Genomic DNA, 23,281 nt, shown 5'->3' on the forward strand with positions numbered 1-23,281 from the left:
GGCGTGTGGCCCCGAGGCCTATGTGTGCCCTTGCCTGGGATTCTGGCCCCAGAGGTGCTGACCCTGGGAGCCAGCCTGGCCCCCTCCAGAGGCTGTGGGATGGATTCCCTGGTGCACTGGCCAGAACTGCCTGCACCCTGAGGGCACGTCCACCCTCTCTGCCCCTGCCCGCTGTCCCCTCCAAGTCAGCAGAGAGCACCAGAAAACATGTTTGTGGAGCAAATGGACAGAGACTGTGTTGGGGGGCCTATCTGGCCCTGGTGGGAGGAGCCCCCAGGCCATCCGCCAGGGTCCAGCAGGGCACACTGAGGATCTGGGGGGAGATGTACTCCCCCGGCCCCAGCCCCTCCCGGAGCCTGGGCCCGGTGCATCCTCCGCGGGACCTGGAGGGGAAGCCGCCCGCCCGCCCGCCCGCAGCCCTGCTTGGGTCGGGCCCAGGAGCCCTGCACGCACATGTAGGCACATGCGGGCCGCCCCGGGCTGGGCATGTCCTAATCAGCCCGCTCTCTTGGGAGTTCTGCTTGAAAGCAAACAAACCAAAAAAGTCCTGGTTTTGCCCGAGGTTCCTCCCGCTGCCAGGGGCCTCCGGTCTGGACGAAGGGCACCCCAGGCTTCTCTGTGGCTGTGCTGGGCCCGGTTTGGACAGCGAGGTCGGGGTGGGGCTGGTCCCCAGGGTGCAGTGCACCCCATCCGGCTGGGAAGGAATGCAAAGGGAAGGAAGGAAGGACCTTTCGGGAGCCATGCAAAAGCCGCCCCACTTCCTAAGCAGCGGGGTTCCCTGCAGCAAAGCGGAAACGGCACAAAGCAAACCGGACAGAAACCTCTGCCCTCTGCCATTTCCTGGGGGTGTGGGCGCAGGTGTCCCTGGGGAAGCAGGACTCAGAGGAAGGGTAGCAGGGATGGCCCTGGCCCCGCAGAGGGGCCCGACGCTCTCCTAGGGAGGAGGGGCGCTCGCCAGGAAGCTGGACCACAAAATGCCACGGAGTCACGGGGCGAGAGGGAGGAGGGTGAGCACAGGCCACTGGCTGGCTCGTGGGCAGACAGAGGGAGCCTGTCTGAGGCGCCCGCCCGGTGTGCAGAGCGCTCCCTTCCCGCTCACCAGGGCTCCCGCACACGGGCCCTGCCCCTTGTGGCTGCTGGGTACATGATGCTATCAGCCTTGCTCTTTTGGTTCAGTGACTAATTCCCTGGCACCCGCCGCAGATTGGTAAAGAATGTGGACAAGTTAAAATCTGAACAACGTTGTTGTCGTCGTGGGGCTGTCTCTCATTTCTGGGAGGGGGGGGCCGTGGGGGCCCTTTGCCCTGCTGGCCTGGGCCGTCCCGGTGGGAGGGGGCGGGGAGGGGGACAGACCTGCACCCCGGGTTGTGCCGTGCTCCCTGAGGCTCCCACCGCCCTTCAGTCGCCCAGGGCGCAACTGGCAACATGGCAGACGCTCCCCAGGGCCACGGCTGGTCACCTGGGAGGGAAGAGAGAGGTCACGGAGCCTGGGGAGGAGGGTGCAGGCTGGGACCCCCGCCCTCCCCCCCGGACCCGGTGGGCTCTCAGCCTCCTTGAGTGGGAGGGCCGGCTTCCCACCTGGCCTTCAATCCCGGGCATCGGTCCGGGGGAGATCTCCTATTGCCTGGCACACCCACGCTCCGTCATTCATTCATTCATTCACTCACTCACTCGCCCGCTCAGCAGGCCTCTCGGGAAGCACTCTGTCATGACAGCCCGTGGTACCCCGACAGGGGCCGGGCTGCTGATCGCAGCGGTTGTGATGCTGGGGAAGGTGGCAGCCTCCGGAATGCCGTGAGCCCCTGGCGGCCTGGGCTCTGGCCTGGCCCGGAGCAGATGGCTGTGAGCTGCACGTGTGATTTCCAGTAGCCACGTCGAAAAACAAACGGTGAAAAGCAACCCGTGGAAGTAACTTAACACTTTATCTCACTTATGGGAAACGGTGCCCGTTTCGGCGCGTGCTGAACGTGAAATCGTGAGCTGGATTCTGCCCTTTATGTTCTCGTGGCCAAGTGTGTGGAGTCGGGGCGCCCACGCCCACAGCAGCTGCCTCGGCTGTGAGGGCACGCCGGGGTCCCCGGCCAGGGCCCCACGTGGAGCGGGGAGGCTTGCTCTCCTCCCCGCCCCTGCCCCCCACCCCTCCTGGGCCAGGAGAGGGGAGGAGCCGGTCCCCAGTTGTTTTGTTTTAAACAGCTTGATTGACTTACATTTTACCTGACACACAATTCACCCATTTCAAGTGTGCAATTCAGTGGGTTTGCGTATATTCACAGCTGTGTGTACCCGCCTTGACGGTGAATTTTAGAACCTCTTCATCGCCTCCAAAGGAAACCAGCTGCCCCTTAGCCTCCGCCCCCAGCCCCACCCAGGCCCTGGTGGCCAACGGCTCTGCCTCTGGCTGGACTCGGCCAGCCGTCAGCAGGGACCCCACGGCAGGCATACTCGCGTTTGTGGCTGGCTTTGTGCCCTCGCTGGTGGCGCTCCCTGTAGGGCGTGTCTGACTCCGGAATGGTTGTGTCCCACTGCTCCCTCAGACGGACCCCACAGTTTGCTCATCTGGGTGCCGGGGCCTCCCAGGTTGACAGGTGAAGGCACGGAAGGCTGTGGGGAGCCAGAGCGGGGAAGGAGGCCTCTGCGGTTGCCCTGCAGGGGTCCCCTGTCCCGCTGCCCCCCTGTCCCGCTGCCCGCCCTTCCCCAGGTTCACAGTGGGCCACGGCTCTGGAGGTCCAAACGGAAAAGGCCTGAGGCCTGCCCGAGGGGTCCGTCTGATGGCAGTTTCAGCCGGGGGCGGGGGGGGGGGGGGCTCAGGTGGCTGTCCCCTGGGGGCTGGAGCATCCTGGGCTCCAGGAGCCACGAAGCCATGGCCACCTGTCACCTTCTTGTGCTCCATCAGCCCTTGTGGTAAGCTTCCTTCAGACTGGCAGTCTTCAGTAGAGGCTGAAGACCCTTGTCACCAGCAGGCCCGATGGGGGAACGTGTGCTTTCCAGACGGATGCTGAGCTGGAGGGGCTCTGGGTTATGCACACCTCTCTCCTGATGGAGGAGGCAGAGAGGGGCTGAACAGCCGGTCCCCCTGGGGGATGCACCCCTGTGCTTTGCAATTTGGAGAAGGCAGGCTGGTGAGGCGGGGGCTGCAGGGCAAGCCCCCCACCCCACGCTTGCTGCTGGTCTGTCCCTGCCCCCCAGGGGGACCCCAGGCCCTCTGCCCACAGTTCCCACCATCCCCACCCGTGTCCAGGGCTCTCGGGGCCACTGCCTCACCCCAGGCCGGTCACTCCCTCTACGTGCCTCAGTGTCCCCGTCTGAGAAACGCGATAATGGCAGTGTCCACCTCGGGCTCCTAGAGAGGATTACAGTAAACCTCGCCGCCATCCTGGCACAGAGAGCAGCTCACAGGTTTGCAGGTAGGAGCCCTTCTGGCCAATATCAGCTGCTCTTTGCTCTGTCAGCCCACCTGCCGCTCGAAGCCTCCAGATTGGGAAAGGCGTCTTCCTTGCCGGTCCTTCAGGAGGAGTCTGATCTGCCCTAGATTGGGCTGGTCCCCTTGCTGGGGCCTCCTGAAGCCCCAGGCAGGGGCTGGCCCATCTCGGGGTCCTGGGACCCCAAGGGGGTGAGCTGGGGGTACACACACACAGTACAGCTTAGAGTCCCTGTTCCTCCTGTGGGGGGGGGGGGAGGGGCTGGGCTCCCGGGTTAGGGTTAGGATGTGGACCAGTAGGAGGGGACTATGGGCCCCACACGCTGGGGCCACCCTCTGGCGGGCCCGCCTCTCCCACAGTCGGGCTCCCTGGGCCTGGGGTCTCCCCGCTTCTGGCTGGAACACAGGGTGGGAGGCGAGGGTGTCCGGCTGGATACCGCCCCCTGGAGAGTGCCGCGGAGTCTGCTGGCCTGTGAGAGGGTCCGGAGGGCCGGGAGCCACCCCCACCAGCAGCTCCCTCCAGGTGTGCTTGGTGGAGCCCCGGAAACCCTGGCACCCGGAGCCGATGGAGGGGGGAGGCGAGGTGAATATGTCAGTTTATCCCAACACAAGCAGTGACCTGTCGGGCGGGGGGGGGGGGGGGGGGGACGGGGAAATATTTGGGATGACTGAGCTGCTGGCCCTTTAAGTCTCCTGTAACAGGACACCTCTGGCCGCGCGTTTCCACTCTCCGGCCTGACTGTGTGTCCCCCTCCCTCCCCCTTCCCACGTTAGCCCCAGTTCAATCTGCTGAACAGCACCATGGACCAGATGAGCAGCCGAGCGGCCTCGGCCAGCCCCTACACCCCGGAGCACGCCGCCAGCGTGCCCACCCACTCGCCCTACGCGCAGCCCAGCTCCACCTTCGACACCATGTCGCCCGCACCGGCCATCCCCTCCAACGCCGACTACCCCGGCCCCCACCACTTCGACGTTACCTTCCAGCAGTCGAGCACGGCCAAGTCGGCCACCTGGACGGTGAGTTGTGCATCCGCTCCCAGGGGCGCCTGCGGGGTGCGGGCCGGGGAGGGGTGATCGCCCCCGGGCGGGCGGCCGGCCAGCCGGGTGGGTGTCCGCGCGCGGGGTTCCCGGCCGCCTCCGGGAGGAGCGTCGGGCAGGAGGCGGGTCTGGGGCTGGGCAGTCTGGGCGTGCCCACCCCTCGGACGGACGCGGCCAGAGCGGCCAGCCTCCGCGGGGCCCCAGAGGGGCAGACCATCCTCAGGGAGACCCGCCAGGCGTCCCCGCACCCCGGTGGGGTTTGCGTCATGTCCTGGGTGAGCAGGAGGCGCGTGGATCGGGCCCCCTCCCGGGGTCTGCAGAGGCCACTTCCTGCGGGTGGTGCAGGGCAGCGGGGAGGTCCAGAGTCCGGCGGTTGGTGGGCTTGGGCTGTGCCCGCACAGTCTCTGGGTTGTCGTCTGTGAGCGTGGGTGTGAGACCGGGACGTCAGGGCTGGGTCGGCAGCTGTGCGGACTCGGGTCTTTGGCGCCCGTGCTTGGGGGCATCCTGGCCCCTGGTGGGGACGTTGCCAGCTCGGATGGCATCCCGCACACCCACCGGTGCTTCGAGTTTACTCTAGAAACCACCCAGCAACGCACGAGATAGAATCTGTTATCGTCCCATTTTACAGCCAAGGAAGGAGGCACCAGAGGGAACATAGCTCGCTCAGAGTTACGCCGTTAGTAAGGGCCAGCAGGGAACCCCGTGGCCGGCTTCCCGGTCGTGGGGTCACTGGGGTTACAGTCCTAATCGCTGAAACGCGCTGCTGCGGCTGCGAGAGGAAGGGGCTGCCAGGCATGCCCACGGGGACAGAGACGCAGCAGGGACCCGGAGATCCCCAGGACAGACCACAGGCTTTCCTCTGAGGGTAGGGCACGCAGGGCATTGGCAGGTCACCTGTCCCCCCCTACAGGACAAGGACAGTGAGCCTTGCCCAGTACCTACCCCGGACACATCTAGGGGGTCCTGGCCACGGGACAGCGTCACCTCCTGCAGGGGACAGCAGCTCCATGGTCTCCCCCAGTCCGTGGAAACAGGACCCTGGAACAGGGAAGTCTCCAGGCAGGGTGGCTGTGTCCCTTCAGGAGCACCAAGCAGGTGACCCAGGGGCTCTGCTGCTTTAAGGGGGGGGAGGGGTCCCATGATCCCCACTGCCCTGCTGGGCTGTTTCTCATGCTTCTGCGGGTGGGGGTGGGGTGGAACCACAGGGAGCTGGTCAGGCTCTGCAGGGGCCAGTCTGGGTCTGGCTTCCAAGTCACAGCTCCCCCTGACGCCCCAGCTGCTGACCCATCGCTGGTCTGGGGCTCCCACCCCGTGGGCGCCCAGTTTTCCTCATTTGCGACTTTTTCCTGCGGTGTTCCTTGTCGCTGGTGGTAAGGCTTAAAGGGCTGTTGCCCACGCAGCACGGGCTGGCACAGTAGGAGCAATGCGTCACCTTAGCAGCGGAGCTGGGGATGGGGTGCCATAGAGCTGGTCCTCCTGGGTGAGGTTCTGAAGCTGCAGGTGCTAGAGGGTTCTCTTACTGCCTGCGGGGTCCTGGTCCTCCCACCCCGATTTGAGGTTTGACTGGGTGACTGTAAGCCAGGTCAGGAGGCTTCTGAGGCATCCCCACACTAGCACACCTCTGGTGACAGGAGGCTCACTACCACTCCTACTCCATGTTCATACCGTTCCCCAAGCCCTTCCTGCAGCCTCTCGGGAGAGGGTCCCAGCCTCCTGCACCAATGCTGTCACCCAAGCCTGAGCTGCCGGACCCCTAGGAATCTTGGCAAGCACTGGAGGGGGGTCCCGGCTGTCTTCCTCTCCACTGTTTGAGGAGGCAGGAGGGGTCTCTGCAGTGTCTTGGGGGACTTGGAGTGCCTTGGATGGTCTGAGCTGGTCCTCAGGAAGGGACAGAGGCTGTGCCTCGGCTGGCTGTCCCCCCCTCCCCACCCCCCACCTGGGGCCTCTGTCCCCACCTCCCCTGGCAGGGGAGTGACATTAAGGGTGGAAAGCCCATGGCTGGGTCACAGTTGTCTGCCCCTAAGTGGCCCCATGGAGTGGCCTGCCCCGGCCAGCCACACCAGAGGGCAGGGGAGGGCTTACCTTTGCCCAGCGGCTCTGCCCACAAGCCCTGACCAACCCTGCCCCGCGTGCCCGAGCCCCGATCCCCACCTCCCTGTCTGGGCCCTCTGCTTTCGCGTGGCTGCTCTGAGAAGGAGGTGCTGTTGTTGGCGCACACGGTCCCCCCCCCCCCCCAGACCTCGTCAGCGCAGGGGGTGGAGGTGGGACAGACGTTGATAATGAGATTTTTGGCACCTTGGCTCTCTGGGAGAAGACCCCCCGTAGGCTCCTTTCCCTGCCCAGGATCACGGTGCAGGACGGGGACTGCCCGGCCGCCCGCCTGCTCGCAGCTCTGGGGGTCTGGCTGCGCGGGCGCTGCCCAGACTTGCTTCCCGGGCGCGCTGTCTGGGCTCCGCACCGCGCCGTGCATGGCTCCCGCCGTGCCGAATGCCTGGTAACTGATAGATAATTCATATTTTTCTCAAGTACAATTCCAAATTGACTGTTGCCTTCACTCCCGTCCCCGCTCGGAAAAAACACCCTCACCAAGTCCCCAAGGGACCGCAGCTGTTAATGGGGTCTTTGGCCTGTGCCTGGCCGAGGCCCCCTGCGAGCACCCCCACATCTCACATCCATGCTCCTTGGGCACCGAGGGGAGCCCTCAGCTCACAGGCATGCGTGCCACACGCAGATGCACATACGGAAACACCTTGCACACGCGTGAAGACAGGGACACGCAGACGTGCACAGGCATACACAAACACATGTGCACATGTGCAGCCTCTTCTGGTCCCGACCCAGGGTTCTGACAACCCCTCCCGCCCACAGGCCAGGACCGGCGGGTCAAGCACAACTGAGCAGACAAGGGATGTGTGTTCAGCCTCCAAGATTATAAACTGGGGGCCAGGGATGGGCCGAGGTGGGAGTTTGGCTGGCAGGGTCCAAGTCTGGGGTCTGTTGCACTGCTCTGGGCCTGGGTCTGAGGGTACGGTCGTGACAGGACAAATGAGCTGCCTCCTGGGACCACTTCTAACGGGGCCTGGAGCCCGGGGAGCGCCCCATAAACCGCTGCTGTTGAGCCGTCCTGGTGAGGGCCTGTCCCGTGTCGGCGCTCCTCGGGGCTCTGGGGGCGTCAAGGAGAGACCTACATCGAAAAGGTCAGGGAGGCGAGTGAAGGCTGGCACCCGGGGGCGCTGATGCTCTTTGGACCGGTGGACGGTGGAGCCCGGCCGGCGATGGCAGTGACTGTGCCTTTGTCGCTGTCCCAAGCCCTCCCCAGCACCCTCCAGCCTGGCCTCTGGGCCCTGACGGCCACTCTCACCCCGCAGCCCCCCAGGGATTGGCGGTGACACGGACGGCTGGTCCCAGGAGCCTGGAGGAGCAGCCGATGAGAGGGGCATCTGGATGCTGTCCAGCCCAGCTCAGTCTCCCCCGGCTCCTAGGCTGGGCCTCGCCAGGGAAGAGGGCTGTCCTTGGGGTTTGGTAGGTTAGCGTCCGAGGTCAGGCAAGAGGCTTGGGACAGTCGGAGCCCCGGCCCAGCTGGGTAGCGTGAGGCATGATGGTGAGGGTGCACGTGGCGTGAAGGCTCAGCTAGTCCCCGGGGGGGCCTGGACACAGCCCCCTGAATGACCTCCAGCCGCCCCACACACGAGCGTCAGTCTGTCCGTCTTGGGGGCCAGCCAGCTCACGCAGCGTGAGCGCCACCCTCCTGGCCCAGGAGGCTCCTGTGGAAGGCAGGCGGGAGACACAAAGGTTCTCCACGGGGTTCCTGGCAGAATGTGGCTGAGTCAACATTAATGGATTCGGGAGAAAACTTTCCAGCCCCTCGGAGGTTTGCGAGCAGGAAAATAATAGTGGATGTGTCCCGACATGATCACAGTATCAATTGCGTTATCCTAAAAGTTTATGGAATGCATAAGTGGAATTAATACCTTTTACTGGCACCAGAAGCAGTTACACGTATTTAAGGCCGAGGGAAGAGCTCTCAGTGTCTGTGGTGGAGACAGAATGAGGAGCGAGCAGGGGAAGTGGCCGTGATTGCCTGCATTGTGCAAAGCTGCTGGGGCGGGGACCCGCTTCCTGCTGGCTGGCCCTGGCTGGTGTCGGCGCCCTAGCCTGTGGCCTGAGCTGGGGATCGCTTCTCTCACCACCCTCTGCAGCCGCTGGGGCCCCTGGGCTTGGAGGTCGCAGAACTTGGCCTTGGAGGCCGAGTGGGGCCGGGGCTGGGGCCCGGGGGTCGGGGAGTCGGGAGCGGGGCCTGGGGACAGCCCCTCCTCGCCTCTCCCTGGGCATCTCCCAGGCCCTGGCTGCCCAACCAGCATCAGTAGCTGCCGTTATAGGGGGGACAGCTCCTCCTGGAACCGGGGCTGAGGAGGCCACGCGGTCCTGAGGCTCCCGCCCCCGTCCTGTGGACTCTGGGCAAGGGTCTCTGCTGAGCAACCAGTGAAGCTTTTCAGTGGTCAGTTGCGGGGGAAATCCGTGTCAGGATTTTGGAAGCGGGGCTCGAGTTCATGGACCCCAGGCCCCAGAATTCCCCTGGCCACACCTCCCCCACCCCACCCCCCCCCCGCCTTGCAGGGGCGGTCCGTGTATTTGTCCAGGCGGCCCCAGGAAGAGGAGGGGGCAGAAACTCGAGGGCGGCAGAGCTGGGGTGAGGTGTGAGGCCCCCGGGCTGGACAGGGCCACAGGGCTGCTACGCTCGGGCTCATTTTAGGGCAGGAGCACCGCCTCGCACAAGTGACTAGCACTCCAAGCTTCAGTAAAGTGGAAGCTCAGGGGTTGCTGGGGGATCCCGCGGTGGCCTAACGCCCAGGGTCCCCCTGGGATTACAGACCTGCCTCGTCCACCATGGCCGTGTGCCCCGGGGCGAGGCAACCCCTCCCCTCTCCTCCTCGTCCTCCTATGTGAGGAGCCAGCTGGCTCCTCCGGGGCCTTGGGGAGGATGAGACGAGGGGGTGCCACATGCTCACCACCTGGCTCTAGGAGCCACTGCCCTCTGCAGGGCAGTCAGACGTTTAGGGTCCCAAACTCTCCTTTTCCCCCGGGGCTTCGCTGGGTATTTATCTTCGATTCCAGCCAACCATTGCCTTAAAAGCTGGAAAATGCCCATCCCCACGTGTCCGGGGCATCCCCGAGCTCGCTGGAGAAGCTGTGGGCTCCTGTCCTGCTGGCAGAGGGTGCAGTTTCTTAAGAGTGAAAAAACCATGCTCACCACTGCCTGGCCAGAGGGCAGGTCTTTAACTGAGGTCCTGAACTGGAGACTGACCTGTAGCTTCCATGGCAGGAAGGTCAGAGGCAGGAGAGCCCGTGCCCAGGGCCCCCAGCTGGAGCTGACACAGGGCCATCGAGGCCACCCTGAATACCCGTCCCCACTGTGGCCACAGCCGGGCCAACCTCCCCGCTCCCAAGCCACCTGCAGCTGGGCCGGCCCCAGGCCCAGGCCATCTGGAAGCTTCTGGGCCCTGGGGGCAGGAGCCGGCCCACCTGTGCCTCCACTCACCAGACTGGCAGTCCTGTCCAGAATGGGGTGCCTGCAGTCAGAGGATCCCAGGACCATCCTCTGAGCAGAAGGTGTCTGCTGGCCCCCACACTCTGCCCAGGCAGGCTGACCCTATGAGCACTACATTGACAAGGCCAAGCAGCTCAGAAGGGGAAGGTGGGCGTTAAGGGTCATAGGGGATCTTTCCCCTGGCAGTTGAGGGGACCCTCTGTGGTGAGCAGAGCCGGGCTGGTGGCCAGCCTCCTCATTCTGTCCCCACACGGATAGTTCTCTGGTCTGGCTCACAGCCATGCCTTGCTGCATTCTTACCAGTGTCTTCCCCATGGGGCCAGCCAGCGGGGTGTCTGCCTTCTCTGGGAGGCCAGGACAGACAGGCTTGGGCTCTCCAGCTGGCAAAGTCAGAAACCAAGTTCACAGGCAGAGGAACTATGCTTGAGCCTGGCTGAGGCAGATCCTGGTACTTCAGACGTGGCCACCACTTGTGCTCTTGGCCAGGAGGGTGGCTCCTGGTGGGAAGGCTGGGGCTCCCCGCAAGCCCAGCTGGGTCCCCAAAGACACGTCCTGCTTACCCTCTCCATCCTCAAGGCCCCCTCCTCAGGGTCCAGGGGAGGCCAGATGGCAGGGCCTGGGTATCTGAGGCCAAGGGCAGGTCCCCGCCCATTGGCCCCCTTGCCCCTGACCCCAGGCCAGAGGAAGAAGCATGTTGTGCCTGGCACCTGTGTCCTTGCTCTGTCCCCCTGCATGCCTCTTTGAGTGGCAGTCTTCCTGGACCCAGGGCTAGCCTGGTGGAGACAAAGGGGACTCAGGGGTCTCAGCGCTCCCACCCCTGATGTTAGCCCAGGACAGAAGCCACCAGAGACATCCTTCCTGGCTTGCAGCCATGTGTGGGAGGAGGGCGGAGTAGGCCCAAGTCCCTGTGGCCTGGGAGTGCCTGAGGGGGATGCTTGCCACTTCCCAGGGCATGGTACTTCCAGGTCGTGAGGGTCCCAGGGGCTCCTGCTCCCTTGATTGGGAACAGGCTCTACGATGTGGGGGGGCAGGCTCCTGAGGGGTGTCGCTGCCAGCCCCAGGCCCACCTCTCACAGGTAGGCAGCCTCTGGCCCACAGCCTCTGGGGATGCCCCTAGATAGTGGTCAGCGTCACTCGGCACGCGCAAAGCCCGCTTCTGCCTCCCGTTTATCCTTCTCTGGGCTCCCGGCGAGGGAGCCCCCTGACCAGCCTGTGCAGGGTGTCAGCAGATGCGTGTGTCTCCTCCCCTAGCCAGGAGCTCTTGAGGATTCTCCGCAGGCTTCTTTATCAGGCACGGCTGCAGCCTACCGGCGTCCAGGAGCTCCCAGGAGCCTCCTCCAGCCACCAGGCCCGTGGCCAAGGTGGGGCGTTGGCTGTGGGTTTCCTTGTGCAGGGACCCTCACCGCTTTCTGTCCATGGGTGCTCTGAAACGGGCTGGGGTGATGGTTACAGGCTGGCACCCTCCCTGTTATCCTGCCCAGACCTCCCTGACATGTCAGAGCCCACCCCATGTCCCAGCAGCTCTCCGTGGAGTAGGGGAGGCCACCAGGAGGGAGTGTGGCAATGTGGCTTGTGTCACTCAGGGGGCCCCTCCTTACCCAGGAGGGCTGTCAATGGGGGCTGTTGGCCTAGGCCCCCTGTGGGTCTTGGGGGTCACCCTATGAACCCACACAGCTTCTTGGTAAGTGTTCTTGTGGGAGTTTCTCTAGGGAGGAAGGGCGTCTGTGGCCTTGGGTAGGTCCTCAAAGGGGTCCATAACCTGAGAGAGGAGAGAAATGTGGCTCTGAACACACACGCACGCACACACACACACACACACACACACACACACGCGGAGTGGATAAAAGTGGGCTATAAAAAAAAATCATTTAAAAAAATAAAAGCCCCCCCCTCAAGGCCCCGTCTTCCAGAATCTGTTGTAACAGATTCGCCCAAGCTGGTTAACGGTATTTGCGGTTTGCAAGATGCTACACGTCCCTGGAAAATGACAGACAACCTATTATCACCTCTCCACTCTCCTCCTGTCCAAACCTGCCCATGCCGGGCACCCAGCTGCCGGGGAGCGGGTGCGAGGAAATTAACAGCCACGGAGCCTCGCCTGCCACCCGCCACCCTCTCGCCTGCCACCCCCGCGCCAGCCCTGCCAGGCCCCGGGCTCCCAGCCAGACAGGGCCCGTCGAGGACTCTAATGGGGGGAGGGTCCTGTGGGGGAGGGCAGGGATGGGCAGACACCAGCATTTGGGCAAACCGTTTCCTGCAAACACGAAGGGATACATGCATCTCGGGGCAGGCAAGTCTGGACGGCTCTGTGTCAACAGCCGAAGATAAATAAGATTTTATCAGCTCAGAATCTGTTGAAACACATCCATCTAGCGGTTCTAGGGAAGGAGAGGCAAGAGGGAGGGAGAGGAGGCGTCTTCACGTGACCTTCTCTGTGGACCAGGCAGGACCCAGGAGTCTTCCTCCCCACCTGCCCATGCCTGAGTCCCAGGAGCTGCGGGAGGAGGGAAGGAGCTGGCTGGGGGGTGGGGGCTCACGCCTTCTTACACACAGGCTACCCCACCCTGACCCCACCCTGGGTTTGGCCACCCCACGCCTCCCCCCCTCCAGGCCCCCCTCCCTTCCCTGTAGCCCAGCAGCTGTGCCCCTGCAACATGCTACCAAGTGTAGGGAAGCCTCAAGGCATCCCTCCAGCCTGCCGTTCGCTGTTCTACCAGGACCGGGCTAGACATTTGTGGCTTCAATCCCCGCAGGGGTGGGGTGGCTGGTGTATGTGCCCACGGCCATATTATCAATCATCTTGGGGTGGCACTAGACTAGGGACACCCCTGTGGGGAGTGGGACCAGGCCCAAGGCTGGGGGTGGCCCTGCCAGGGACGCAGAGGGAGGAAGCGGGGCCCTCTCTCCTCGCCCACCCTACGCGGCTCCGGACTCCCAGCCCAGCCTGGTCCGGCGCGGGTACCACGGACAGCTCCCCGCGGCTCCTCCCCAGGGCGGGGCGTCCTCCGCACGCCCCTCCGTCCCCGCCCTTCCTCCACCCCGCGCCGGCCACGTGTCCCTGCTTTTTCCTGGGACCTCCTGCGGCCCCCTGACACGGAGAGCACCCCCGGGCGCCCCCATCCCCGCCTGCCGGCCACGCGCCCCTGCGTTTCCCCCGGACCTCGGGGCCTCGGTCCGACGCCCAGACACGGACACCGAAGGGGCGCCCCCACCCCGCCGGCCACAGGGCCTGCAGAGGAGGGCTCACAAAGTCTCCGCTGGTCAGGGGCCTTGAAGCCCCGCCCCACTGTCAGGACAGGCCTGCGGGGCTGCACCTGGAGTCCTGCTCCCTCCCTGCTGGCTGATGAGCCAAGGCCCCTGGGCCTTGGGGGGCCAACAGACCCCATCTCAGGCCGTGGAGGGATCACGAGGTGAGAGGACTTACTGATGGGAGCCGCGGGGTAGTCGCCCCAGAGAGGGGACTGGAGGGCCTGCTCGCAGAGGGGCGGGGAGCCATCCGGCCTGGAAGTGACACTGCACACTGGGCCATGGCCGGACGGCTCAAGGGTGTTAAGTGTGGTCAGCCAGTGGGCCGCCTGCCCAGCCTGGGAGAGGTCTGTCCAGTGGAGTATAGCATCCCGCTGACAAGCACCAGAACCTGGGGGCCAGGCCTCAAAGGCCATTCTCCTCCTGACGCTTTCAGGCGGGAGCCTCCAGTAAGTCCAAATTCTTCTGAAAGCTGAAGGGGCCTCTCAGCCCATTTTCTTTCGTGATTCTGGGGCCTGGCAAACGATAGGCACCCCACAAACACTGCTGCAGGGATGGCCCTCTGGACCCCGGTTGCCCCTATCATTGGTTCTGTTCGGGTCCCTGCAGGCCAGCCGGGGCTCACAGTTCCTGGGGGGCCTCCTCCATCAGGAAAACCCCCTAGGTGACTGCTCGCTTGCTGAGCCTCTCCGAGGGCCCTCCAGGATGCTTGCCTGGCAGCTCCCTGCCTGAAACCACCTGCACACTTGTCTGAGAGCCGGGGACCTGTTCTGAAGCCTCACTGTGGGTCGACAAGGGAGCGGGGTGCCGAATGGGCACCCGGTGTCTGCTTTGGGCCGGGCAGGCTGCTGCTGTCCTGGGCAGGGGCACCCAGCTTATCCCCCAAACTGGTGCTTCGGGGAGTGAAGGGGCAGCATTTGTACTGATGAGGACATCGGAGATCAGCAGTCACCCCCTGGGAAGCAGGACTGAGCCCCACAACAAGCAGGTTGCCCCCACTCCGTGAGCCCTGTTTTCTGCTCTTCCCAGAAGGGCCTCAACAACCCCCCCTCCCCAGGGCTGTGTGTGATCATTCTTTCCTGCACTGTAAGCAGGTCTGGGGACTCTGCTTCTCGCCAGAGGTGGGGGTCCCAGGTATGGGGTGGCAGGCTGCACCGGGCTCCAGGGAGCCTGGCGAGTGGGAGGGGGCGGTGAAGCCCACGGCATCCAGTTTCCTTCTGTGACGGGGGTGTGAGGGGCGGGTACTGAATTCAGCGCCAAGGGAAAGTTGAACAAGGTCCAACACCCCGAGAATGCCTTGAACTCCACCCCAGGGATGGGTGTTTCCAGGAGGGAGCCCCGTTCAGCTCATCAGGGGAGGGATGGCTCACACTGTGGGGCCAAAGGATGTGAGGGCACCGGGGACCCCCTGCTCTGGGGCTCTGGGTAAGTTCCATCTCCCTATGTTTCCCACCCCTTGCTTTTTGTACACTTGGAGTAGCTGAGGGTCCATTGTGTCCCTTGGTGGCCAGAGGGGGGCGCTCTGGAGGCCAGTGGGGGCCTTACCTTAGCAGTGTGAGGGTGTTGGGGGCCCCCCAGCTTCCTTGGCAGAAGCGGGCTGTGACCTGCCCCTTCTCTGGCTCTGTCATCCATGTGTCCGGCCTCAACTGCCCTGACTCTAGCATGGTTGGTACACTTCCCGCTGTGAACCGTGAGCCCCAGCCTGTGGTCTCCAGTCCCCTGTGGTGACCGGACCCCAGCTGGGAGCCTGTCTGAAGCGGTGTCTCCTGGTACAGTACGGTTTCTCTGACCCCACCATGGTGGGGTGTGATGGGGCAGTCTCCGGACTTTGTGTCTGGGGTGACTCCAGGTCACCGGGGATTTGTGGGGGGGGCAGGGAGATTGTGGGGTGGGGCCAGGAACCTGAGACCAGGAACACTGTCCCTGGGGGAAGGAGGCATGAGGAGCCCCAGACGGGTCTGCCCAGAAGCCAGTCAGCTTGGAAACTAGTGGCTACCCCTGTGGTCACCAGCAGGGTCTCCTGTGAACTCATGCGAGGGTCCTTGGGTGGGCGACCTGGTCCCCCGGCCACTGCCCCCAGAGGCCCCTGCCAGGGTCAGGAAGGGCATCATCTGACCCTCCCTAGGACCGGGTCCCTGGGCTGCAGGTACTAGAGCTTTGAGGTCCCCGGTGGCCCATGCCACGCTGCAGAGCTCAACCCCTCAGACTCAATGTTTCACATTCTTCTTCACTCGATTGAGAAACATATCTGAAAAACACTATAAAACTTCCTATTTTTAAAGGGTAGGCTTTGCAAGCGCTTTTGCTGGGCCCTGGGGGCCTACGGTTGACAGCGATGGGGCTGTGGGTGGGGAGGAGCCGGGCTCGACAGGGCACCCCTGGCTCCCAGCCCCCACTCTCCATCAGCTTCCCCCTTCCCCGGCCTTTCCTGGCCTCACCCGTGAGATGGACGTAATGGTACCAACCTCTCCAGCCAGCGATGGCGGGATGAAAGCCGTCTGCTCTCCCTGTGCCCAAAGCGGCCGGTGCTGCCGAGTGGGAGAGGGGATGCGGGGAGGGGCGAGACTCCTGGCTGGGGGTGGGGTGCAGTTGAGCGAGGGTGCCGAGCCGGGGCCTCAACCCTGCCCCCCGATCCCCACCAGTACTCCCCGCTGCTGAAGAAGCTTTACTGCCAAATCGCCAAGACGTGCCCCATCCAGATCAAGGTGTCCACCCCGCCGCCCCCGGGCACCGTCATCCGGGCCATGCCCGTCTACAAGAAGGCAGAGCACGTGACCGAGGTGGTGAAGCGCTGCCCCAACCATGAGCTCGGGCGAGACTTCAATGAAGGTGAGGCCCCCGGCCCCGTGCCCAGCAGCCAGGGCACCCCGGGAGGGAGGGCTCGCCTCGGGCGTCCGTGATTAGAGACGGCAGGGGCTGACAGCGTGGACCCGGCAAGTCCCCTCCCCGGCCCCTTCTCCTCCCAGCTGTACCTGGGGCCTGGGGTGCAGGTGCCCAGGGGACAGTGGTCAGCAGCGATGCTGGGCCAGGCACCCTGAGGGCATCAGGGCTGGTGGCCCGAGCCCCACCTGGGAGGCTGGTGGGGCTGGCCTTTGCGGTCCCCAGTCTGCTGCGCTGTGCCTGGCACAGGGGTGACCGGGCCCCGGCCGGGCAGCCCCCTGAAGCGGTATCCCCTCCCGGCAGGACAGTCTGCTCCGGCCAGCCACCTCATCCGCGTGGAGGGCAACAATCTGTCACAGTACGTGGACGACCCTGTCACGGGCAGGCAGAGTGTCATGGTTCCCTACGAGCCCCCGCAGGTAGGTGGGGGCCCCTGCAGTTGGCCACGAGGATGAGGGTCCGGTCACGGAGCACTCATGTCACTTCAGATGGCCAACCCACTGTCCCCAGGGCCTCCGGGTTAAGTCTTGCTGTGGAGCAACTTCTTCACCTCCTGCCCCCACCCCCAGCCCCTGGCGCCTGGCACTCATTTCTGGTCACTTCTGTGCAGGTCTAGGTGGGACCCCCCTCGGCCTCTCTGGCTACAGGAGAGAGGCCTGGAGATGAGGGTCCCGGCCAGAGGTGGGCGGTGGGCGGGGCGGAGAGCTGTGGGCGGGGCTCTGCTGTGACCTGAAGGCAGCAGAAGGTTCTGGGGCTGCTGTGAGGGCCCAGCCAGAGAAGCTGGGGGTGGAGCCAGGTGGGGGTGGGGGGCTGAGCAGTGACGGTGGGTTGGGGGTGGGCCCCAGTTGGGCCCGTGGGCCATGCTTCCACGGGTGAGGGGGCACAGCGAGCCCCACCTTTCTTCTACCTGGCTCTGACCCCTAGACTCCCCAAACTGTGATCAGTTCCCCAGACCCCCAGGCCCCAGCCCTGCACCTGGCCCCTTAAACCCCCAGCCCCCAGGAAGGGGTGTGACCACCCTGCCCTCCCTCCTCCCTTGCCCTACGTCACCTGCCAGGAAAGCAGGGCTCTCCTGCCCCCTGGTGGCTTCTGTGTGCCAGCAGTTTGGTGAAAGGCCAGGTTTGCCTAAGCCAGTGACTGAGTTTTATATCCTGACCCAGGGAGACCATGACACCTGCCCATTTTGTGGTCCTGGGATGCCCAGGAGTCAAGAGCCCTGGATTCCTTGTGCAGCTGTCCACAGACTCCCTGGGAAATGGACACATGTGCTGGAGATGGGGGTCCACTCAGATGGCTCTGGTCCCTGTCTCTGCCAGAGCAGTGCCATTCACCTTTCTGCCCACAAGAGCCTGCAGCACGCAGAACACACCTTTGTGCCCACAGAGACCTGTGCACATGCCCGCTCACACCCAGCCTCCAGGGCTTGACCTCCAATCTATGTTAGGAGAGGTGGTTGGGGCAACCAGACCACAGGACTTTGGGCCTCCGAGAGCCGGCACAGAGCATGGCACTCAGTGTAGTGCATGATTGGGTGGGTAGATGAGAGGTATAAGTGGATGAGTGGTTGGAAGGAAGGAAGGAAGGATGGATGGATAGAAGGATGGATGGAAGGAAGGATGGGTGGATGATGGATGGAGGTGGGTCAGTGCATGCAAGTGAATGGTTGGATGGATGGGTGGGTGCACAGAAAGTAAATGAATGGAGACGGAAGGATGGGTGGATGGATGGATAGATAGGGGTAACTGGATGAGGGCTTGGAAGGAAGGAAGGAAGGGTGGATGGATGAATAAAAGGATGGATGGAAGGAAGGATGGGTGGATGATGGATGGAGGTGGGTCAATGCATGCAAGTGAATGGCTGGATGGAGGGGTGGGTGCACAGTGGATGCATGGAGGTGGACGGAGGGGCGCATGGTTGGTAGACGGCTGGATGCCACAGGACCACAGCGCAGGGGACTGCCTCTCCCCCAGGCCCACCTAGAGTCGCGGCCTGGCCCAGAAGCACCTGCCGCGGAGGGTGGGGCCTGCATGCTGATAGCACCGCTTCCTCCCCTCTCCCGTGTGTAGGTGGGGACAGAATTTACCACCATCCTGTACAACTTCATGTGCAACAGCAGTTGTGTGGGGGGCATGAACCGGAGGCCCATCCTCATCATCATCACCCTGGAGACCCGGGAGTGAGTCTGCTGGGCTCGTGGGGGCTGGGGGGAGGGGTGGACGGGGACCTGGGGCGGTTTTGCTGGGGGCTCGGCATGCAGAGGGGCAGGGTGAGGAATGGTGCTGGCGCTGGAGGTGAGTTTCAGAGGGGGGGCTCCCCCTGGCTGCGAGGGCTGCCGGAGCAGGGCCTGGGATTTGGGAGGACGCAGGGGACCTGGTGTCTCAGAGTGGCTGTCTCAGAGGTCCCCTGGTTCCTCAAGACCCCGCCGTGGGGGCTGAGGTGGGTGGCGCAGGCCCCCGAGGCTCACGGTTCTGGCCGTGCCCGCCCCGCCAGCGGACAGGTGCTGGGCCGCAGGTCCTTCGAGGGCCGCATCTGCGCCTGTCCCGGCCGAGACCGCAAGGCTGACGAGGACCACTACCGCGAGCAGCAGGCCCTGAGCGAGAGTGCGGCCAAGAACGGGGCCGGCAGCAAGCGCGGTGAGTGGCCTGGGCTGGGGCGTGGGGGCCGCCTGGGACTTCAGGGCCGAACGTGCCTCGATGGGCGTGAGCCACGAGGCTGCCGGGGCTCCGGCCCCATCCAGCGTGGGCCCCGCCTTGGGTTTGCCCCTCTTGAATGGGCTACTGGTCTCTGGGCCCATCCACGCCGCACGCTGGGTGCCAGGGGTCCTGTGGCTTGATCTGCAAGTGGCCTGCCTCCCCTGCCTCCCCTTGCAGCCTTCAAACAGAGCCCCCCGGCCGTGCCCGCCCTGGGCACCAACGTGAAGAAGAGGAGACACGGGGACGAGGATGTGTACTACATGCACGTGAGTGTCCTCCGTCTGTGACGCCCAGGCTGGGGCGGCCGGGGAGGACGCCACGGGCCACCAACTCGTCGCGTTTTCTAGTTCTCCGAGAACGATCTTAGCCCCACGTCTGTTGGGGGTGCAGAGCCCCGGGGAGGGGAGGAATGGTGGGCGCTCACGGGGTCCCGGACCTGCTCCTGGGGAAGGGGGGAGAAGGGGTTCCGGGGAGCCCGGCGGAAGAAGGGGCGCCTCGCTGCACGAGCACCTGTGCAGAGGGTCCCCCGGTGTGTGCTCAGGTGCGGGGCCGAGAGAACTTTGAGATCCTGATGAAGGTCAAGGAGAGCCTGGAGCTGATGGAACTGGTGCCACAGCAGCTCGTGGACGCCTACCGGCAGCAGCAGCAGCAGCTTCAGAGGCCGTGAGTGCGGCGCCCCGAGCCCCGGGCCCCCTACGCCCCCAGGCACCGGGACCCCCACCCCCCCGGCCCCGGGCCCCCTACCCCCCAGCTCCGGGGCCCCCCTACCCCCCCAGCCCCGAGACCCCCCTAACCCCCCAGCCCCGGCCCCCACCCCACCCCCCCTGCCAGCCAACACCTGGTGGGAAGTATGGGGCCAGGACGGGCATCCAGCTCCCCTGCTTGGTGCCCCCCTCCTCCTGGAAGCCTCCCGTGCTCGTGCTCACTGGCCATCTGGGCTATCCCTCCACCTCTCCCGCAGGGGGGCCTAAGTGGCCGCTGACAGGAAGGCGAGGAGGGCAGGTCAGAGCACGGCCGACCCGCTGGCTGACTCTGGTGGCAGGAGCCGGCTCTCCCTCCCTCCCACCCCAGGCCGGGTCCCGGGGGACGGCCAGCGGCCGGGTGTGGCCCAGGTGTGGGTGGGAGTGCTGGGCGAGAAGGGAGGCCCCCAGCAGCCCGGGGCATCATGTGGAGGTGAGCACAGGGGGACGTGGCCGCCTGGGCCTCTCACCAAGAGCTGTCGCTGTCTAAGCAGGAGCCACCTGCAGCCGGCGTCCTATGGGCCCGTCCTCTCGCCCATGAACAAAGCGCACGGGGGTGTCAACAAACTGCCGTCCGTCAACCAGCTGGTGGGCCAGCCTCCCCCGCACGGCTCGGCGGCCGGGCCCAACCTGGGGCCCGTGGGTGAGTGGCCCGGGCCGTGGGGGCGCAGAGCGGGCCGGGGAGGCACACGGCAGGGGGTCTAGCTTGAGACACTTCTGCACAGTTCAGGGCTGTCGAGGGTAGCCCCCCGCCAGCAGCCCCTGTCCAAGGGCGGGGGGCACAGCCACAGATAGCCCCCCGTGTCCATCGCCCACCTCAGGGAGGTCCCGGTCATGCAGAGCGTTGCGGGGGGCGGCCCGGCCCAGCTGGCTCTGACTGTCCCACTTGCCCAGGCCCCGGGATCCTCAACAACCACAGCCACGCCCTGCCAGCCAACGGCGAGATGAACAGCGGCCACGGCGCCCAGTCCATGGTCTCGGGGTCCCACTGCACCCCACCCCCCTACCACGCCGACCCCAGCCTGGTCAGGTACGTGGGCTGCTGCCGGGCCCTGCCTCGAACCCACAGATCTCAGCCCCTCGTGGCCGCCAGCCAGCTTGGCCCCCAGCCCTGCGGGCAGTCCCTGCCTGCTGTCCTGTGTGTCCTCACATCCACTCTGCCACCACGAGGACAGACACGGGTGGAGGAGAGGTCAGGAGTGAGAGTCCAGCAGGTGCCGGGGGAAGCACAGACACAGGGTCCCGTGGAGGCTGAGCCCCGGGGTGAGCACCTGGCCCCCGCCGGGCTCCCAGCCGGACAGAGCAGCCGCGGGCTTGGAAGTTACTGCCGCTTTATTTCCCATGTTGTCTCTGCAGTTTTTTAACAGGATTGGGGTGTCCAAACTGCATCGAGTATTTCACCTCCCAAGGCTTACAGAACATTTACCACCTGCAGAATCTGACCATAGAGGTAGGAGTCCCGCCCGCGGACCCAGAGGCCATGGCCCTGTGCCAGGGCAGAGCGGTTCTCCGCTTTGTAGGCCACTCTTTCCTGCTCTTGCTGAGGGAGGGAGGCGGGGGGGGGGGGGGGGGCGGGATCTGGAAAACCCTTGTTCCCACGACTGAGCTCAACCAACTCCCTCTCGTCCGGCTTCCTATGGAGTCAGCTCTGGTGAGAGAGTCGTGGGTGAGCTGAGCTGCTCAGGCAGTGTCTGGACGGGACGCCCGCCCGGGGCCCCTGGCAGCGGGCCACTCACTTGGACTTGGCTGTGAAGCTGCTCTCACGCACCCAGCGGCCCGGCTGCCTTTGATTTGGGAGACAGGCTATTTCCAACTCTCCAGAGTTGTGAATGTCAAGGCCGGAAGGGTCTTGGAGCTGGCGCGTCTCAGTGCCACTTACTGGGGGAGAAACTGAGGCCCAAAGAAGACAAGTCACACCCGCGCGTCCTGGGTTCAGATTGTGCCAGGCTACAAGCATCCTGGGCACCGTGACCAAACAGCCGTGGCTCACCTCTGGGTCGGAGGACAGTGCCAGCACTGAGCCCCTCCTAAACCACGGAAGACCGCACCTGCTCGCAGCCTAGGGCCGCCTTGAGCTGTAATGTACCGTTAGCCAAGGGACGCGCAGGCCTCAAGAGCCCAGAGAGGCAGAGGCCGCAGGGGACACTCCAGCCCGGGAGCCCCGCCCCCTCCCCCCCCTCCCCGCCTGCCGTTCTGTTCCCACCCAGGGCCCCAGGCCAGAGGGGCGCAGTTTGCCCGAGGCGCTGGGGCCACTCGCTCAGCCGTGACCATGTGCTGTGTCCACCGCTGCCCTCCCCCTCCCCCATCCCCACTGACCCCAGCTGGCCCAGCTCAGTGCATGTTAACCCCCGTCCCCGTGTGACCCGCCTGGCTGGCTGGTGCGGGGAGGCCCCAGGGGCTTTGATGGTCGGCTCCGTCCCGCAGGGGCCGGCAGCCCCCAGGGCGTGCAGTGGAGGCGTCGCAGAGCCCAGGAATGACTTCACCCCTGCACTGGGGGGGGGGGGGGGGAGGGGGGGGGCGGCGCGCGCACGCGCTTCTCAGCTCCCCGGTCACCTGGCAAATGCGGCGCCGGCGGCTCCGTTGTCCCACCGCCAGGTCCCGGAAGGGCGCCTCCGGGGCGGGGCGGGGGCGGGGCCCTAACGGCGGCTCTTGCAGGACCTCGGGGCCCTGAAGATCCCGGACCAGTACCGGATGACCATCTGGAGGGGCCTGCAGGACCTGAAGCAGAGCCACGACTACGGCGCCCAGCAGCTGATCCGCTCCAGCAGCAACGCGTCCGCCATCGCCGTGGGCAGCTCCGGGGAGCTGCAGCGGCAGCGGGTCATGGAGGCCGTGCACTTCCGCGTGCGCCACACCATCACCATTCCCAACCGCGGGGGCCCGGGGCCCGACGAGTGGGCGGACTTCGGCTTCGACCTCCCGGACTGCAAGTCCCGGAAACAGTCCATCAAAGAGGAGTTCACGGAGAGCGAGATCAACTGAGGGGCCGGGAGGGCGCGGCGGGGTCCCCGGGCAGCCTCGCGGGGTCCCCTCTTCCTCGTTTTCACAAACTGCCTCGGGAGGCAAGACCAGCGGGCTGTGCCAGGGGAGGGGGAGGGGCGAGGTCCACCCCGCGGCTCCCGGACAGCGGCTCGCGCGTCTGGACGCGATCTGGGCGGGGGAGGGTCGGCCCCCGGAGCCAGCGCCTTCCCCACCTGACCCGTCCGTGCGTCCTCCTCCGGGCCCTGCGGCTCCCAAGCGAGATGCTCCGGGGACACAAGGATCGCCTCCGCTGACGGACTGCCAAAAAGTATTTTTCGATGTCTTTTGTTTCCTGGCAACGAGCGGCCCCGTGATTGTGACCTAAAACACGTTTATTTTGGGGTCAGCGCTCCAGACCCTGTCTCTGCTGAGGCGGGGTCCCTCTGCTGGACTTGAGGGTCCGTCTACCCCTCACACTTCAAACCCACTGCTACCTTCCACTTCCCGCCCCAAAACGAGAACCGGAATTTCCCCGGACTTGGAGCCCACTGGGGAGGAGGGCGGCTCTCCTTGGAGGCCAGGAAACTTCTGGTCAGTTGCCACCAGCCAACACCCGAGCCAACACCACCGGCCACGGCCAGGGCTCTCCAGTGAGCTTCTCCGCACAGACACGGACAGCATGCTCCTTAGACTACTGGAAATTGTCAATATTTGATAAAGACATACCCTTTGTACTTGGTGGGTCAGCTTTTTTTTT

General features: G+C 65.0%; 1 protein-coding gene and 1 long non-coding RNA gene across 9 annotated transcripts in view; one reads left to right on the forward strand and one right to left on the reverse strand.

Moving 5' to 3' along the window:
* Positions 1-22,687, forward strand: part of TP73 (tumor protein p73) — a 59,030-nt gene extending 36,343 nt beyond the window's left edge. For 3 of the 4 annotated variants that reach the window (XM_086715472.1, XM_086715473.1, XM_086715475.1), the window contains exons 4-14: positions 4,193-4,435; positions 15,893-16,079; positions 16,434-16,549; positions 18,197-18,306; positions 18,621-18,763; positions 19,001-19,089; positions 19,365-19,486; positions 20,058-20,206; positions 20,458-20,593; positions 20,920-21,013; positions 22,219-22,687. In XM_086715472.1, the coding sequence (XP_086571598.1) occupies positions 4,193-4,435; positions 15,893-16,079; positions 16,434-16,549; positions 18,197-18,306; positions 18,621-18,763; positions 19,001-19,089; positions 19,365-19,486; positions 20,058-20,206; positions 20,458-20,593; positions 20,920-21,013; positions 22,219-22,545 (1,716 nt within the window). In that variant the 3' untranslated portion in view covers positions 22,546-22,687. Of the gene's footprint in view, positions 1-3,868; positions 3,942-4,192; positions 4,436-15,892; positions 16,080-16,433; positions 16,550-18,196; positions 18,307-18,620; positions 18,764-19,000; positions 19,090-19,364; positions 19,487-20,057; positions 20,207-20,457; positions 20,594-20,919; positions 21,014-22,218 lie in introns of those variants that run through there. The other variant, XM_086715474.1, reaches the window with a different exon arrangement.
* On the reverse strand, positions 1,221-5,296 carry LOC147577725 (uncharacterized). 5 transcript variants are annotated; one of them, XR_015254391.1, is made up of 4 exons: positions 4,396-5,296; positions 3,455-4,037; positions 3,262-3,340; positions 1,221-3,033 (listed from the first exon to the last, which is right to left on the reverse strand). It is a non-coding gene; the product is annotated as an uncharacterized LOC147577725 (long non-coding RNA). The 5 variants fall into 5 exon arrangements; XR_015254390.1 differs by having other exon boundaries at positions 3,262-4,037; XR_015254389.1 differs by having other exon boundaries at positions 1,221-3,340; positions 4,396-5,295.
* Positions 22,688-23,281: the final 594 nt, after the last annotated feature.

The sequence above is a fragment of the Puma concolor genome, chromosome C1, assembly GCF_028749965.1.
Source record: "Puma concolor isolate L17-30 chromosome C1, mPumCon1.1.hap2, whole genome shotgun sequence".
Lineage (NCBI taxonomy): Eukaryota > Metazoa > Chordata > Mammalia > Carnivora > Felidae > Puma > Puma concolor.